Source organism: Salvelinus fontinalis, chromosome 8, assembly GCF_029448725.1.
Source record: "Salvelinus fontinalis isolate EN_2023a chromosome 8, ASM2944872v1, whole genome shotgun sequence".
Taxonomy (NCBI): domain Eukaryota; kingdom Metazoa; phylum Chordata; class Actinopteri; order Salmoniformes; family Salmonidae; genus Salvelinus; species Salvelinus fontinalis.
Genome location: NC_074672.1, coordinates 4,730,548 through 4,748,947, shown reverse-complemented (window position 1 = coordinate 4,748,947; position 18,400 = coordinate 4,730,548). Strand labels below are relative to the sequence as shown.

The following is an 18,400-nucleotide window of genomic DNA, read 5'->3' as shown; positions in this document are numbered from 1 at the left end:
AAATACACTAGTAAACTAAAGCAAGGGTCTCCAACTTCAGTTTTGGAAGGGGACTAAGCGTGTGCAGGCTTTTGCTCATACCCAGGTCCTTCCTCCTCTTGTATTCATTGATGTTGACATTGATCTCTTTGATGGACAGCAGTGCCTGGGCCAGTAGGGGCCTGTCGTGGTGAGACTCGGGCGTGGCACTCAGCAACTCCATTAGTAGCAGTGGGTACCGCATCACCCTCTGCACCGGCTTGATCAGGAATGAGCCCAGGTTGATGTAGTTGGTCTTCCCCCTGAGGTGGGGGGGGGGGGGGGGGTAATAGGAAGGAGATTGTGAGAAGGAAAGAGAGAAAGGTGGTGGGGATTGGGGATGGAGAAATACAGAGAGAGAGTTTGAAGGTAAAGGAGGAGTGAGGAGAAATGGGAAAGGACAGGATTGAAATTCAAAACAGAGAGAGAATTAGAATGTGAGCAAGAGATGCTTTGGAACACCCACCAGTCACTTGGGGAAGGGACACAACCACAAACCAAGCTGGCTACACCCACCAGTCACTTGGGGAAGGGACACAACCACAAACCAAGCTGGCTACACCCACCAGTCACTTGGGGAAGGGACACAACCACAAACCAAGCTGGCTACACCCACCAGTCACTTGGGGAAGGGACACAACCACAAACCAAGCTGGCTACACCCACCAGTCACTTGGGGAAGGGACACAACCACAAACCAAGCTGGCTACACCCACCAGTCACTTGGGGAAGGGACACAACCACAAACCAAGCTGGCTACACCCACCAACTCTGACATCACTTGACACGTCCCTCGCCAAGTGATGCCCTACATCAGTGGTCACCAACCTGTCGATTTCCAAGGTATTCCTAGTCAATCAACCAAACATTTATGTAAAAAACCCAACGATACCCAGTAGGCCTAGAGAGCAAATCAAGTGCACCTACAATATAGGCCTAACACTGGCAAATCAGATAGCTCAGATTACCGTTTCCTTGAACAATTGACTAAAAAGAAGACTCGAATGCACAGCAAAGTCGATACTGTGAGGTTTCAAAACGTTTAAAATCATGACTAGAGACTCCACGAGAGACTCCACGAATACAGCGAAAAGCTGCTGTCTTTATGTTATGTTTAAGTTGTTATTCAGCACTGTCAACACTTATAAGCCATAAAATGCACTTTCTACCTACTTCCACACAGCACTGCATCTGCAAGCTTGCATTGTTATTAGATTGCGGATTGTGCCTTTTTTTATATTGAGGAATATTTCTGTTCATACGGGTAGCTAACAACATGAATTGGCGCGTGAGGCAGAAATAATGCAGTGCGACTAGAGTTTTGTTTTCAGCTGGAAGACTGTTTCCCCTTCCTCTCCTCAGTCTGACCCTTAGATGCAGGCCATCAATCCAGAAAAAAAGGAAATCATTATGCTCACTCATCTGTGCCTCACAAGTAATACAACAACATTTATATTACCAGTGTGATCATATACCTAACTTTAAAAAAAATATATAATTTCAAAATGGTCTGAAAATAACAACATTGGCAGGGCAATTCAAGCACAGCCAATATGCAGTGATAACGTATTGGGCCTATAGATAAAAAAAATCTGCGTGGTAGATCTCGGCTTGCATTTTGACTCCGGAAGTGATCTTGACTGAGAAAAGGTTGGTGACCACTGCCCTTCATCAATGACACTGAACACACGCTCACATTTGTGCCATTGATCCAGTTACAAGCGCAGCTACAGGCGTAGGGCCCTATAAAATAATTTACATTTTTTTTCCCCAAATTCAGTTTTCTCCTTAATGATTTTCCAGGTTTCCATTTTCCCCTCTCAAATTCACTTTTTTAATAGAAAAAACCCCTAAATGCGATGTTCTAAGTCCAGAACAAACCACACCAGCAGAACACTTCTGAGGTCTGGATTACCCCTTCATTCCTAGCAAGATTTTGTTTAGCTGTGTTTTTGTAGAGTTTAGAGTCATTTGATGGTAGAGTTTGCAAAACAAATACCATGATTATTTGGATCAATCCAGTGGGTATCATTCTGCCAGGTAAGAATAGGCTACTTCGTATACTGAAAAAAATAAACGCAACATGCAACAATTTGAAAGACTTTTCTGAGTTACAGTTCATATAAGGAAATCAGTCAATTTAAATCAATTAATTAGGCCCTAATCTATGGATTTCACATGACTGGGAATACAGATATGCATCTGTTGGTCACAGATACCTTTAAAAAAAAAAGTATGGGCGTGGATCAGAAAACCAGTCAGAATCTGGCGTGACCACCATTAGCTTCATGCAGTGATTGTTGCCTGTGGAATGTTGTCACACAGCCATTGAAGAGGGGTGAGAAGTTACTGGACATTGGCGGGAACTCATTTTGTGACATGTCTGGTGAGTATGCAGGCCATGGAAGAACTGGAGCATTTTCAGCTTCCAGGAATTGTGTACAGATCCTTGCAACATGGGGCAGTGCATTATCATGCTGAAACATGAGGTGATGGTGGCGGATGAATGGCACGACAATGGGCCTCAGGATCTCGTCACGGTATCTCTGTGCATTCAAATTGCCATTGATAAAATGAATTGTTTTCGTTGTCCATAGCTTGAGCCTGCCCAAACCATAACCCCACCGCCACCATGGGGCACTCTGTTCACAACGTTGACATCAGCAAACCGTACACCCACATGACCCCATACACATACGTGGTGTGTGGTTGTGAGGCCAGTTAGATGTACAGACAAATTCTCTAAAACGACGTTGGAGGCGGCTTATGGTAGAGAAATTAACATTCAATTTTCTGGCAACATGTCTGGTGGACATTCCTGCTGTCAGCATGCCAATTGCACGCCCCCTCAAAACTTGAGACATCTGTGGCATTGTGTTGTGTGACAAAACTGCACATTTTAGGGTGGCTTTTTATTGTCCGCAGCACAAGGTGCACCTACGTAATGATCATGATGTTTAATCAGCTTCTTGATATGCCACACCTGTCAGGTGGATGGATTCTCTTGGCAAAGGAGAAATGCTCACTAACAGGGACGTAAACAAATGTGTGCACAAAATATGAGATAAATATGCTTTTTGTGCATATGGAAAATTTCAGGGATCTTTTATTTCAGCTCATGAAACATGGGAGCAACACTTTACATGTTGCATTTATATTTTTGTTCAGGGTAGTTAACATTTAATTGACAAGGTTTTTGGGAAAGCCTTTCCATCTACCAGAAGACTTCTCATTAACATCATCGCTAAATGCTACACAAAGTGGTAGATGCACCGCACATACACAGACAGGGGGAATTCTCGTTGCCTCTTCAGAAAGTTGCAGGAAATACGAATCACTGATGCATTCTGCAAATTAATACATGTTCAATACATTTAGTTGATTCCCTTCTAAGTTCAATACATTTTTGAATATTGTTGAATTCCTTTTTAATGTGGAGATTTCATCATTCCTTCCACGTTCTCGACATCACAGATTGTATAGGGCCCTACATACACTATATAACCAAAAGTATGTCGAACATCTCACTCCAAAAACATGGACATTATTATGGAGTTGGTCCCCCATTTGCTGCTTCTACAGCCTCCACTCTTCTGGGAAGGCTTTCCACTAGATGTTGGAAAATTGCTGTGGGGATTTCCTTCCATTCAGCCACAAGAGCATAAGTGAGGTCGGGTACTGATGTTGGGTGATCAGGCCTGGCTCACAGTCTGCGTTCCAATTCATCCCAAAGGTGTTCGATGGGGTTGAAGTCCGGGCTCTGTGCAAGCCAGTCAAGTTCTTCCACACCAATCTCAGCAAATCGTTTTGTGCAAAGGGGCATTGTCATGCTGAAACAGGAAAGGGCCTCCCCCAAACTGTTGCCACAAAGTTGGAAGCACAGAATCGCTAGAATGTCATTGTTTGCTGTAGCATTTAGATTTCCCTTCACTGGAACTAAGGGGCCTAAACCATGAAAAACAGCCCCAGACCATTACTCCTACTCCACCAAACTTTACAGTTGGCACTATGCATTGGGACAGGTAGTGTTATCCTGGCATCTGCCAAACCCAGATTCATCTGTCGGACTGCCAGATGGTGAAGCGTAATTCATCACTCCAGAGAACGCATTTCCACTGGTCCAGAGTTCAATGGTGGCGAGCTTTACACCACTCCAGCTGACGCTTGGCATTGCGCACAGTGATCTAAGGCTTGTGCGCGGCTGCTCGGCCATGGACACCCATTTCATGGCGCTCCAACAAACAGTTGTTGTGTTGACGTTGCTTCCAGAGGTCGTTTGGAACTCAGTAGTGTTGCAACCAAGGGGTAGTGGTAGTAGTGGTATTGTTGCAACCAATTTTTTGGTGCTTCGGCACCCGGCGGTCCCGTTCTGTGAGCTTGTGTGGCCTACAATTTCACAGCTAAGCCATTGTTGCTCCTAGACATTTCCACTCCACAATAACAGCCCTTACAGTTGACCGGGGCAGCTCTAGCAGGGCTTGTTGGAAAGGTGGCATCCTATGACGGTGCTATGTTGAAAGTCACTGAGTTCTTCAGTAAGGCTACTGCCAATGTTTGTCTATGGAAATTGCATGGCTGTGTGCTCGATTTTACACACCGGTCAGAAACGGATGTGGCTGAAATAGCCAAATCCGCTAATTTGTAGCGGTGTCCACATACTTTTGTATATATAGTGAATGAAGGAACGTGCTGGCCATTCAGTATACAATCATTATCATCAAAAGTGCACATATTTTTATGATAACACTCATGTGGAAATGGAGGGACTCAACATGTGTCCAGTAACTATATAACATCCACATTTATTGGCTTAGTTTGAATGTATTCCAAGAGAAAAAGCTACTTAGGCAACCTGACACAGGATTCAATGATTTATATTGAATCTATAGGTAAGATACAATATGTAAAGCTAATTACAGCAAAGCAAATGAAGATCTGGATATTGTGAATGTTAAATTATTAGCTTCGAAAGCAATTTTCTGATGAATATGTTAAAGTAGATGATTTCAGTTAATAAAATATTGTCAATACGTAAATGTGGAAGGGATTACTGCTGTACTCCACTAGATAGCATTACGTCTGTTCAGTCACCAACAACAATCTTTGTCGGCCCTTAGAAAACTGGACCCACAAAACAGAATCAACATTTCACTTTACCAAAGGCAGTCACGACAGTAAACACAGATGCACATACACACACAGAGCATAAAACCCAGCAGCACATTGTGTGAGCTCCAGACTTGTGCCAAAATAGTATTTGCTTTCTCTCAAATACTTAAGGGTGTGCTTGATTTAACTCCCCCGATACAATGGAACTAATGGAATAGTCTCATATTTGCAAACCCTGCCCCCCTGGACCAGAGGCAAGCTACAAGTGCCTTCAGAAAGCATTAATACCCCTCAACTTTTTCCACATTTTTCTATGTTACAGCCTGAATTAAAATGTATTACATGTATTTCTTTCTCACACACAATACCCAATAATGACAAAATAAAATAAAAAAATGTGAAAATGAAATACAGAAATATCTCATTTATATAAGTATTCACAACCCTTTGTTATGAATTGAGCTCAGGTGCATCCCCATTTTCTTGGATCGTCCTTGAGATGTTACTACAACTTGATTGGGGTCCACCTGTGGCCAATTCAATTGTTTGGACATGATTTAGGAAAAAAATAACCTGTCGATATAAGGTCCCACAGTTGACAGTGCATGTCAGAGCAGAACCTATACCATGAAGTCCACGGAACTGTCCGTAGATCTCCGAGATAGAATTGTGAGGAGGCATATATCTGGGGAAGGGTATAAAACAATTTCTAGAGTGTTGAAAGTTTCCACGAGCAGATTGGTCTCCATCATTGGGAAATGGAAAAAATATGGAACTTCCCAGATTCTGCCTAGCGTCCAACCAAACTGAGCAACAAGGACCTTGGTCAGGGAGGTGACCAAGAACACACTCTGACAGAAATACAGAGTTCATTGGTAGAAGTGGGAGAACCTGCCAGAAGGATAAAAGATTCTGTGTTCTGATGAGACAAAAAATGTACTCTTTGGCCAGAATGCAAAGCGCTATGTCTGGAGAAAACCAGGCACAGCTCATTAACCGTCTAACACAATCCCTACCGTGAAGCATGGTGGTGACAGATGATAATATGCTTCAGAGTGCAAACCACCTTAGACTGGGGGCGAAGATTTACGTTCCAACTGGACAATGACCCCAAGCATACAACCAAAGCAACCCTGGAATGGCTTCATAACAAGAATGCGAAATTCCTTGAATGGCCCAGCCAAAGCCCAGACTTGAATCACAATGAAAATCTGTGGAAAGACTTGAAGATTGCTGTTCACCACCACTCCCCATCTAACTTAACAGAGTTTGAGGAAGAATGGGAGAAAATCCCCAAATCCAAATGTGCAAAGCTGATCCAGACATACCCAAGATGACTCAAAGCTGTAATCGCCGCCAAAGTTGCATCTACAAAGTATTGACTCAGGGGTGTGAATACTTATGTAAATTATATATCTGTATTTAATTTTCTATACATTTGAAAACATCTATAAAAACATGTTTTGACTTTCATTATGGAGTATTGTGTGTAGATGGGTGAGGAAAAAAATATATTTATTCCATTTTGAATTCAGGCTGTAACAAGGCTGTATGAATACTTTCTGAAGGCACTTTAAATCAAGTGCATCTAAGTAATATAAAGATTTTCAGCACACACACACCAGCTTTAAAACTATGAAAGGAGAAAACACAAAGCTTATTATGGGGTTAGTGAGCCACAGTCATGCAGTCCGGCGGTTTCTCATGCAGATATCATAGCAACACTCTTTAGGGAGACTTACCAGTCGCGATACACCGCCCTGGGATGGGGATGAGGGTGGGAGAAGCAGAGGGATGGGGAGAGGGAGAGTGAAACAAGAACACATACAGTAGACATTATAAAGCTTGGCTAAAGAGCATATGGCCTGGGTATTTGACATTATACCTGTCTGTCCAGTAAACAGGTGTTTCCCTAACAGAGAGTCACCGCTATTGTCTAGCAGTTCAGAGTTTATTAGCACTAAGCTGTGATAGGAAGGTTGGTATTGTTCATCTCTAGGACCACAGTTACATTCCAGGCTTTGGGAGGATCACACAAACAACCTTAGGAAGCACAGCAGTAAACCGTACAGAGGTCATACAACCTGCAGTTTGTTGAATCCACTTAAATCTTGAACAAAATACACTACATTAAATGTAAGTCAATGTCAATTTCGATGCTACACTCAATTATGAGAGGATACACTTTTCTAATCTAGCCTTGCAAACCCTTGTAACATATACGGTAGTGCCAAGTTTGGGTGTAGGGTAAAGTTGCCCCTACATGCTGATCTTGGGTCAGTTTTCCATTTCCCACACCAATGGTTAAGGTTAGGATTGATGGAAGGAAAGCTGTTCCTAGATCTGTACCTAGAGGAAACTTCACCCTGGAGTGCTAATTTTAAGAGCTTTAAAGGGCGTAGTTCAACTGCAGAAATCCATGAATCCAAGTTAGAGTTAATAAACTGTCCAATGCTATAGCAACGGCTGTTGTCGTAGCACAAGTTGTAGTACACCTGAGTTGCACAGCGGTCTAAGGCACTGCATCTCAGTGCTAGGCGTCACTACAGACCCTGGTTCAATTTCAGGCCGTATCACAACCGGCCGTGATTGGGGGCCCCATAGGGCCGCACACAATTGGCCCAGCGCCGTTACGGTTTGGCCGGGGTAGGCCGTCATTGTAAATAAGAATTTGTTCTTAAACCCTTCCTGGGGCCCTATAAAGCTATTTAGACAAGCAATATATGACATGTTACTCCTCTGTATCCACGGACACTCACGTGTGCCTGTGCACGTACGTGCGCGCACACGCACAAATCAGTCATCAATCAAAAAGGGGGAGCTCCTTAATACTTCTCCTGCATTCATCCCAGTCATCAGCAACATAGCATTTGGGCAGGTGCATGTCTGACATCAATGTGTCCGCAATAACAATAATAATTTAATATGGTCAATTTCAATTTCAAAACATACTGTTGACAAGTAGGCTATAGTGTAATGGAATGTTTTACCTTATGTGCTATAGGTTTTGATGTGTTTTGACACTCTTTTGTAGTTGTCATAAACAGGACTAAATATGTGTCATGACAGTGTCATGTCCATTTTATAACAGGTTATGACAAGTTATTTAAACTGTTATGACATATGACATGGTTAATGTAATGGATTTTTTATGTTTGTGCTTTTCTTTATAACTAATTCATGTGTTCATGCAAGTGGCTGACTGTACAAATCCTCACTGTGTTTGGCTTAGAATCAGCATCCACAACGACCATGTTTTCCACTCAGTTTCAACCTGTTGTTGAACTTTCTTCATATTGATCATCACAGTAGCTAGATTTCAATCTAATTTGCGACAGATTTTCATGCTAATATATATTTATTTTGCATAAAACAATATGCACATTTTCTCTCCAGAGATGCTTCCATCAAACTTACTTTTTGCGGATAAAAGCCTGTGCGTGATGACATAGTGCACATAAAAATGACTTTTACTGTTAAATTCCCATGTACCGAATGAAAAATACAAGTTAAATGGGTTTCCATAGCATTTTCAACTTTATTGGTGTTTTTGTCACAAAAACTGTTATATAGGGTTATATAGCAAACGTGCCCACTCTGGTCTTGGCACATGCACGCGAGCCAACAGCTTGCAAATACAGTGCAGGTAAGCTACCTACATCATGAGAATATTATGGACAAAAGAGCGATATGATTTGTATTTGTCAAAAGGCAGCCAAGCATCGATCCTCATGTCACCACAATAAGACCCTCGATATTTATTGGAAAGGAGCATCAACATCATCACGCTGCACTTTCACCACCCTGTGAAGTTCATCAGAACTTATTTCATCTGTAGCCTAATACACTGTATGGTTTCCCGAGTCGTAGTGAGAGGACCACACAACATATTATTGTGTGACTCCAAGTTTACTTCGATATGATGGTTATTATATCAATATTAAGGCGATTCCGTCACCATTTCTCACATAATTAATGTTACAGACACAAAAAGATCCTACCATGTTGAATAAAAAAAAATAGTCTGCCGGGACAATTGATAAAATGTCATGTTTCCATTAGCCCGGTCGTGACTTTTTTGATGCATCAGGTAATCCATCCGCATAAAATGGTGGGATAGAAACGAGGTTAGTGAGGTCAAAAAATGTAGCCTAATAGTGAGTTTTAAAAGCATGATACTGTTTTGATGATAAGTGTTTGAGTGATTTTTGACTGCATTTGCTTTGATGGCAGAGTGGTTAGAGGGACAATTAGAGCCCTGAGTACGAGGCCATTCGCCACCTGATGGTCAGGCACTATCAACGCAGAGTGCATAAAAGGAGATTAACATGACTCAGCGGTCACATGGAATTTGACTCATGACTGCCGGTTTGGTGGAAATACGGCCACAGCCCTAGGTAAGGCCCTCTTTTCAGGGTGTGTACTTGTACGTCAAGCTTACTAACGACATGTATTCTAGGCAATTGTGAAGAAAGTTGAGCCAAGTTGAACACAGGACGCCGTTGCCCAGGCCCTTCTTGTTAAATGAATCATGGTATCTTTCTTCAAACAAAGCCCACACCAGCACACTAGTGGATAAACAAAACGGTGTTAGCCCTAGTCTCTGCTGAAAGACTGGGTGAAACAAGACTGGAGAGGTGAAACTAGGCAGGGCACATTCTTCAAACTCCACATGATTAAAATGTACTTGGACAGGAAGGACATCCCATTCACTGGACTACTCATACATTGTGCTTGTGCGTGAGTGTGCGCGTGTGGTATAAAGCCACATGATCTCAATGCCTATGCTCGAGATGAGTTCAAAATATGGATGCATGGCAAAGTAGCTCCACTCTACTCAGATTAATTTAAAACAAGGCATTACTAGTTGCTAGGCAGATTTCTTCTACCATGACCAAATCCGAGCTCAATCAAGAGGCGAGAATCTAGCTACATTAAAGATATGCAAAGTTTTTCCTCCGATTGCCCAATGGTCATCATCGCTTGCAATATGCAATAATAAGTCCTTCATATACAGGCTCACACACATATTTGATATAAATATTAAGTTCAGTAGTGAATGCATGGTTTCCAGACGGAATTGTCTATTGCTCCTGTCAATTTGGCTAGAGTCTGATATTTGCAATTATTGTAACAGACATTCAGCAGTTTTTTTGTAAAACGCCCACTGATATTTGAGTAGGTTTTTATTGCAGAGTGTAAACTGAAGGGGTCGAATTGTCAGAAATTGGGAAGCAGGGGTGAAAGTGGGAGGGTAGAGCGAGACTATATAAACTATACTCAAGTGGGAGAGACACAACATAGCTAGACTGTTGTTTTACTATTCAACTCAATAGTACTGTTTTAAAATTTGTAAAGCAGCTTTGTGTTTCTTAACCAGGCAAAGGATAGCTAAATAGTAGGCTGGTGACTGGTGACGGGGAAGCAAGAGTCGCTTGTTCAATAAGTATGATCGGAGGCAGAGCCAGAGCAGAGCAGAGCCTGTCTGCCCACATTTATCGCTTGCTTCCCCCACAGCTCACCAGACTGCGCTGCGTACCTAGTGCTGTTACTATTCTGTTCATAGCCTATCCAGTCTAAGGGCAAAATACAAGTTACGAGAAGGCGAGTCCAAGTCCAAGTCACCAATGGTTGAGTCCAAGTCACGAATATCGGGACTCGAGTCAGACTAAAACACTGATTTGCTTGTAACCCTCTATCTAGCGTTATGCAAATATGGGACCACAACAGAAGAAAAACTAGAAGATGGTTCGGAATATATTTAGTGGCTTGAAAAAAAATATCTTCTGAAAGCACTACAGGTCACCCATATCGCTCTGACCAAACGCCACGCCCACTAGCGTTTCTTCTCCACAATGAGTCTGGATTTTGCTTTCCTCCCCAGCAGAAGGCAGAATGTTCTAGAACGCCAACACATGTTGACCATTCTAATTGTTTCTCAGGAACCGATGGGTGGGCCAGATCCGGCCTTCGTGAATCATGAATCACGTCATTGGCTTTGATACTCTGATTGGTTCGAGACGATCGAATCGCCGATTCATTTGTTTTGTACAACGGACCTCTCTTTGACACCAGCAGTTTCAGACAATAGAGCAGTGGAATTAAATTCAAGATGAGTCGTCAGGCAATAGTCTCCTATTGGGGAGAATGTGATCAGGCTATACTATTCCATAAGTCTAAAAACCCAGTACAAAGAGGATGTGATCAGGCTATACTATTCCATAAGTCTAAAAACCCAGTACAAAGAGGATGTGATCAGGCTATACTATTCCATAAGTCTAAAAACCCAGTACAAAGAGGATGTGATCAGGCTATACTATTCCATAAGACTAAAAACCCAGTACAAAGAGAATGTGATCAGGCTATACTATTCCATAAGTCTAAAAACCCAGTACAAAGAGAATGTGATCAGGCTATACTATTCCATAAGTCTAAAAACCCAGTACAAAGAGATTGTGATCAGGCTATACTATTCCATAAGACTAAAAACCCAGGACAAAGTATTCCATCTCTCATCCTCAATGAGGTGAGATTTCTATTTTTTCTAGATGTTGATGTCACAAGTAGACAAGCTCACACACAAAACACGCCACTCATTGCAGAAGGGTGAGTAAGGTTTCTCTATCAGTTCACATAATAGTTAAAACGTCTCATGAAACAATGCTTTGTATGTCCCAATGCTCTTTGGAATATAACTCCATTTCCTTGTGTCCTTACATTCACGGTTGCTGGTAAAGTACAAAAACAGGTTTCAATCCAAAGCAATGAAAGGTTGGTTTGAGGTTACGTAAGAGAATTGTGACGCAACCATGGGGTATATCTCAACAATCTGAAGTGTCTTCCTCGTCTCCTTTTCTTCATCTACATCGATGTGAAATTACTGGGTACATGTAGGGGGGAAAAAATACTGGTGGCATCCAGCATTTTGAAAGGGAGGAGACGGAAAAAAGAAGGCACTATACATTGTTGAGAGCAGGGTCGGAGTCAATGTCATTCACTCCTGTGAAATCAGGAAGTTAACTGAAATTACAATAAAATAAAATATTCCTAATTGAAAATTGTACTTTTAAAACCTTAATAATAACTATTTATCTCACAAATGCATTGCATTAAAATGGAATTGACCTGATAGCACTTATTGGCCTTGTCCCAAAAAAACACTAACTTCTACCCCTTAGACACGTATGTAGATCTGAAATAATTGGATTGGTTCAAGCAATGTGGTAGTACCTCTAAATTTCCCTCAGGCGGAATTTTCGCCATATTGCTTACACTTATCTAATTCTTTCAGATCTGCCCATGGTGGTATGGGCTTCTGGACGGGACTGTGGTCTCTCTCTCAGGCTATAAATCTGCTCTGTTTGGTTTGTGTGTAGTCACCTGAGTTTCTCCAGGCACTCCAGCACGTGCCTCTGGATGCTCTCGTCCTTCTCGTACATTTCCAGGAGAGAGATGGCGTCGTCGTGGTTCTGACAGTAGATCTTGTACACCTCCTCGAGCTCTATCTTAAAGTCCAGGAACACCTTTCCTGGGAAACGCAACAGAGCAATACCACTGTCATTCTACTGTTCCTCATTTATCAATTCTTAAAAAGGTAAAATCCATATTTTTCAACCACATCTAAATGTTTTATGTAAATCGCATGTTATTGAAGAGTCACTTGGTTTTGAGAAACTTACCCCAACCAGCGATATAGTCCCTCATGCTCATTCTGCACTACCAGGGCACGACTAAAATATGAACAAAAGCTCCAATAACACCCAGATACGTCGCTCTAGAAACGGCAACGCTCTCAGTATAGTGATGCAGGTCTTTAGATGTTTTACACATGACATTGTGTGATTCTAAACTTTTTCCGCAATGTTCTATTCCATTTTGTTGGACTTGAGTGATACTTTACCGTGTGTGCATGTGCTGGCTACACAGGGAAGTATTGCTCGAGTCCAACACAATGGAATATACAGCACTGCAGAATGAGCATAAGTAAGTTTCTCAAAACCAAGTGAAATCGCCAGAAAACATGTCTGGACTCTTCTATAACATGCCATTTACATCAAACATAGAGATTTGGTTGAAAAAATATGAACCTATCCTTTAAAGAAAGTCATGGAAAACTGGTGTGGGACTTTAGTCTAGATTATTTCTTTAAGTCTACCATGTCCCACCAAACAGTATGACCCAAAGTCAAGTGTGTGATGGCCATAGTGGGAGGAAGCCTGACTGACGTGACCCACGAGGTACACAGCGAGGGAGAGCTGTGACACACTGGTCTGGAAAGGAGTCCATTTGTTGATGCAATAGTCGCCTTGAAATTGAGAGATTTTTAATTGGTTCTCTCAAATGTTATTTTTCCCCTGAGGGATTGAGACCTCTCATTGTTAGGATTTGAAAATACAACAGTTGTCATGGAAGAGAGCGGCGCTCGGGGGCTGTGTGTGGCTGGACATGTGGGGGTTTGAGTGAGGAAGAACCAACCAGTTAAAGCACATACCCCTTTATTATGGATGCATCGTGCCAAAACAGCCTCTCCTAGAGGACTTTGAGTTGGCTCTCAGTCAGACTCAGTGGGAGGCACATCTTTCAAGTTTTTCTAATAATTTAGTCATTACGTTTGCTAACAAAAACAGTCTAGGGTTGGCATTACCAATGGAGTCAGTGTCCTGGAGGGTCTTGAAGAGACGACGCGAGAGGTCGATCACAGAGCTGATGTTGCCAAAGAGACCGTCAAAGTCAATGTTCTGCACCTTTAGGATGAGTAGAGGTACAGAAATATTTACTGAACTTTTTTGAATATTTTGAACATGGACAATGCACATGAATCAACAACTCTGCAAATGTGCCAGATGTATTTGTTTTTTAATATGTTGTCTCTGGGCAGCTGGGTAAACATTTTCGAATGACATAATAGCGTGTGCGTAGGTGCGTGTGTATATATCAGATAGATGTGCAATACATACGCTCCGTGAAGCTTATAATGTCTATAATAGTGGCATATGTCTTCATAAATTGGGTGTAATATGTATTGTTTTGAAGCTGACCATTAAAATCCATAAAGAATGATAGAGGGCGCAATGTTGTATTTGTCCCATTATGGCGACTGTGAACGCACAGGCATCTCCATTTCGAAGTAGTCAAATTGTCTTCTTCTACTAGTTCTCGTAGTGTGTGTACCTGTTTGCGTTGGAGTGGTTGGATAATCTCCTTGACACACATCTGCAGGTCCTTGATGTAGTCCTTCTCTGTCTGCAGCAGCTCTTCTATGACCTTTGACCTTTTCTCCAGCATCCTCTGCTCGGGGTCCTCGATGGCCACCACTGCAGAGACCGGGGTTGACTCCAGGCACTTGGGCTGGGTCGACAGGAGGGTCATCTCTGAAAGAAAAAAAAAGCGAGAAAATAGAGAGGGGGGAAAGAGAGAAAGAGATTTCATGGTTACTGAATGGAATTGAATGTGAAAGTTAGCATGTCAACAAGCATACTTGCCGTGAACGTTAAGCACCTGAGGAGCAGTGGAGAAAAATACAATTAATTCCACTCTTCTGATTAGGCCTTTATACTCCCTGGTTATAAACAATTTTCGAACAAGACCCATTTTCTTTAGACATGTCAGGCTAGACTTTCATCTAGATCTCTGGTGTCAATGGCTGGTCTCTGTGGTGTATGGGAACGGACGGAGAGCCCGTTTCACGCACTGCTGAGCCTTCTGAATGGGCTATGGACCGGAGTGGACTCGGCTCTTTGTCAATGGCACAATAGACTATGACAGCAGCTAGTGAGATATAGGCCTCAGTGGGACAGCGGAGAGACGAGGGATGGGAAGGAGGACAGTTTTGGGAACGGAGAGGAGAAAAGAGGACTGCGGGGATAGAGGGAGAAAGAAAGGCAGGAATTAACGGGTGGGAAAGGAAGGGATGTGGGAATGGAAAAGAGTACGTAAAGAGTGGGCGGGAGACTAGATAGAGAGATGAGAGTGAAGAACATAAGGAAGAGGAGGGACATGAATAAAGGAAAGAGGGAGATGGAGGAAGAAAGGCACAAGGGATTAATAGTACATCTGGGAATATGGAAAGCATAAACAAAGATATACAATCAAGCAAAAAGGAGAGAGTGGAGTATGGATGGGACAGAGGGAAACTGGGAATTTAGGAGTGGGGGGAACATGGACAGAGGATAAAGGCAAGGGGGACCAGGGTTGATACCAAAAGTATAATATATTATCAGATTAGGGTCTGTCTATTCAAATATAATTACAGTCATTATCAAACAACACATTTCCCTGCACCCCTCCGGTATGTGACAATAAAACACCACTTTTTTTTTTCTTTACTAGGAGGGGGTCTCAGGAGTAGACATAATGTCAACCTGTGTCAATACACCACAGCAAATGTGTAATGTTGCTGAATCATTAGAAGAGCTGTTTTTAAATGAGCAAAGCCACCAAACCCTGTACAAGCCTAAGACTCGACAGAGATGCACTAACTCCTTCCCGTTTTTGTTCAGTATTTGGTCAGGACTGTTTCTATTATTAATAATAGGGCTACTGTACAAGGAGGGTGTCCAAATATGAAGTGGTTACCAGGGTTGGGTTGGTTACTTTCTAAATGTAATCCGTTACAGTTACTAGTTACCTGTCCAGAATTGTAATCAGTAATGTAACTTTTGGATTACCTAAACTTAGTAACGTAATCTGATTACATTCAGTTGCTTTTAGATTACTATCCCCTTAAGAGGCTTTAAATGTATGTTAACAATTGAACAACATCTATTGTAGGATTAATCAATGTTAAAGTTGATATAGTTGGCCATTTATGGGTTTTTCACTGGCTGTCCACTGGTTTAAAAAACAATGTTTGATAGGCATCTTAAACTTCTTGAATTCAACCATTATTGGGTTCAAATACACATTTAGATTTCCTAACAGTCATCCACAACAACCACAATCCGTAGGGCGCAAATAGCTAAATGAGAGAGCAGCAGTGTGATTCACATCAATGCGTTATGTAGATATCAATAATAAGTGATACCCGTATCGCCCTAGACTACACCACTGCTGTCATCCTTACCTCCAAGCGTTAATTCAAGGTGGATAATATTTGGATGCCGACAGCAGTCGCACCATTGGAAGACTTGGACTGTAGCCTACAAAAGTCTATTCCTGCTCTTTTCCCGCGATCCATCAAACACATTTGGTGTGTCATCATAGTGGTCAACTTGTGGTCAAACACGCTGAGGTAGGGCTGGGCGATATATATCGTGTGACGATAGAAAAACGTCTATCGTTTCATATTATGCTCTATCGTTTATTTTGTTGTGTCACAAATCACACTCTTTATGGCAATATTTTTCGTTAATTGGACGACGCTTTGCGTCCACACGTGCCTTGTGGAAGGAGATTTGCAACACAAACAAACATGGAGGAGATTGAACGTGACACGGAGCTCGTACCTAAAAGAGGGGCTACTTCGGTCACATGGATGTGGTTTGGGTATGAAAAGTCTGACATGGACCAGAAAATTATCCTTTGCAAAATATGTTGAAATCTCCACAAAGAAGCACTTTACCCTCTGCCTGAAATTGAATGATTTCTGTACAGAGATTGTCAAAAAACAAATAATAATTTGATGAATCTAAAGAAGGAGCATAAACTGCACATATGTATACATCAAAGTCCCAATAGATTGTACCTTCAGTAAGTTTTTGCCAAATGTGGTTAGTACCTTTTTTCATTTCATTCAGTGCTAAGTCCTGTTTATGCCAAATGATGATTCCACATCCCGGACCCGTTTAAAAAAATGTATTTTTGATTGATGGCAGTCAACTTTCTCTGTATCCTGAGGGACACTGAGTATCAATGTTTCCACAACACCATGTTTCCAGTAGGATTATGATGTCCTGTCCCTTGATGTTTTTAAGAAATTCTGGATGTTGTTTTAGAACCAAAATGCGAAGAGTTTAGGCCCTGGATATTCCAAGAGCTAATAGTTAATGATCTCATTTATAACAAGTGATATTCACTGGTTTGAGTAAAGTACAAAAAAACAAGGTCAAATTATATATATACACACATATATATATATATACATACATATATACACACAGAGTACCAGTAAAAAGATTGGACACAACTACTCATTCAAGCTGTTATTTTTTTTGTTTACTATTTAATAGTGAAGATATCAAAACTATGGAATCATGTAGTAACCAAAAAGTACATATATTTCATATTTTATTTATATTTTTTATTTAATCTATGCATTCACTCAACCAGCTTCACCTGTAATGCTTTTCCAACAGTCTTGAAGGAGTTCCCACATGAGCACGTGTTGGCTGCTTTTCCTTCACTCTGCGGTCCAACTTTTCCCAATCCATCTAAACTCACATTTGGACTCATCAGACCAAAGGACAGATTTCCACCGGTATAATGTCCATTGCTCGAGTTTTTTTGGCCCAAGCAAGTCTCTTCTTCTTATTGGTGTCCTTCAATAGTGGTTTATTTGCAGCAATTCATGAAGGCCTGATTCACGCAGTATTCTCTGAACATGTGTCTATTACTAGAACTCTGAAGCATTTATTTGGGCTGCAATTTCTGAGGCTGGTAAGTCTAATGAACTTATCCTCTGCAGCAGAGGTAACTCTGGGTCTTCCTTTCCTGTGGCGGTCTTCATGAGAGCCAGTTTCATCATAGTGCTTGATGTTTTATGCGAATGCACTTGAAGAAACTTTCAAAGTTCTTAATATTTTCTGTATTGACTGACCACGTTTTAAAGTAATGAAGGACTGTCATTTCTCTTTGCTTATTTGAGTTGTTCTTGACATAATATTGACTTGGTCTTTTACAAAATAGGGCTATCTTCTGTATACCACCCCTAACTTGTCACAACACAACTGATTGGTTTAAACGCATTAAGAAGGAAATAAATTCAACAAATTAACAAGGCACACCTGTCTAGTTTGAGAAACAGACGCCTCACAAATCCTCAACTGGCAGCTTCATTAAATAGTACCCGCAAAACACCAATCTCAACGTCAACAGCGAAGAGGCGACTCCGGGATGCTGACCTTCGATGAAGACGGCTGCACAGTATTGTCTATTATTGATGGCGGTTATGATATTGTTTAGGACCTTGAGCGTGGCTGAGGTGCACCCATGACCAGCTCGGAAACCAGATTGCATAGCGGAGAAGGTACGGTGGGATTCGAAATGGTCGGTGATCTGTTTATTAACTTGGCTTTCGAAGACTTTAGAAAGGCAGGGCAGGATGGATATAAGTCTT

At 41.7% G+C, this 18,400-nt stretch overlaps 2 protein-coding genes across 3 annotated transcripts in view; both read right to left on the bottom strand.

The window, feature by feature from the left end:
- Positions 1–18,400, bottom strand: part of LOC129860409 (uncharacterized) — a 269,201-nt gene that overhangs the window by 60,130 nt on the left and 190,671 nt on the right. The gene's annotated exons all lie outside the window — the stretch shown is intronic.
- dnmbp (dynamin binding protein) overlaps positions 1–18,400 on the bottom strand; it is a 114,209-nt gene that overhangs the window by 7,059 nt on the left and 88,750 nt on the right. For both annotated transcript variants that reach the window (XM_055930784.1, XM_055930785.1), the window contains 5 exons: positions 14,299–14,498; positions 13,772–13,871; positions 12,508–12,655; positions 6,870–6,887; positions 82–281 (listed from right to left, as the gene is read on the bottom strand). In XM_055930784.1, coding sequence (XP_055786759.1) covers positions 82–281; positions 6,870–6,887; positions 12,508–12,655; positions 13,772–13,871; positions 14,299–14,498 — 666 coding nt within the window. The remainder of the gene's footprint in view (positions 1–81; positions 282–6,869; positions 6,888–12,507; positions 12,656–13,771; positions 13,872–14,298; positions 14,499–18,400) is intronic.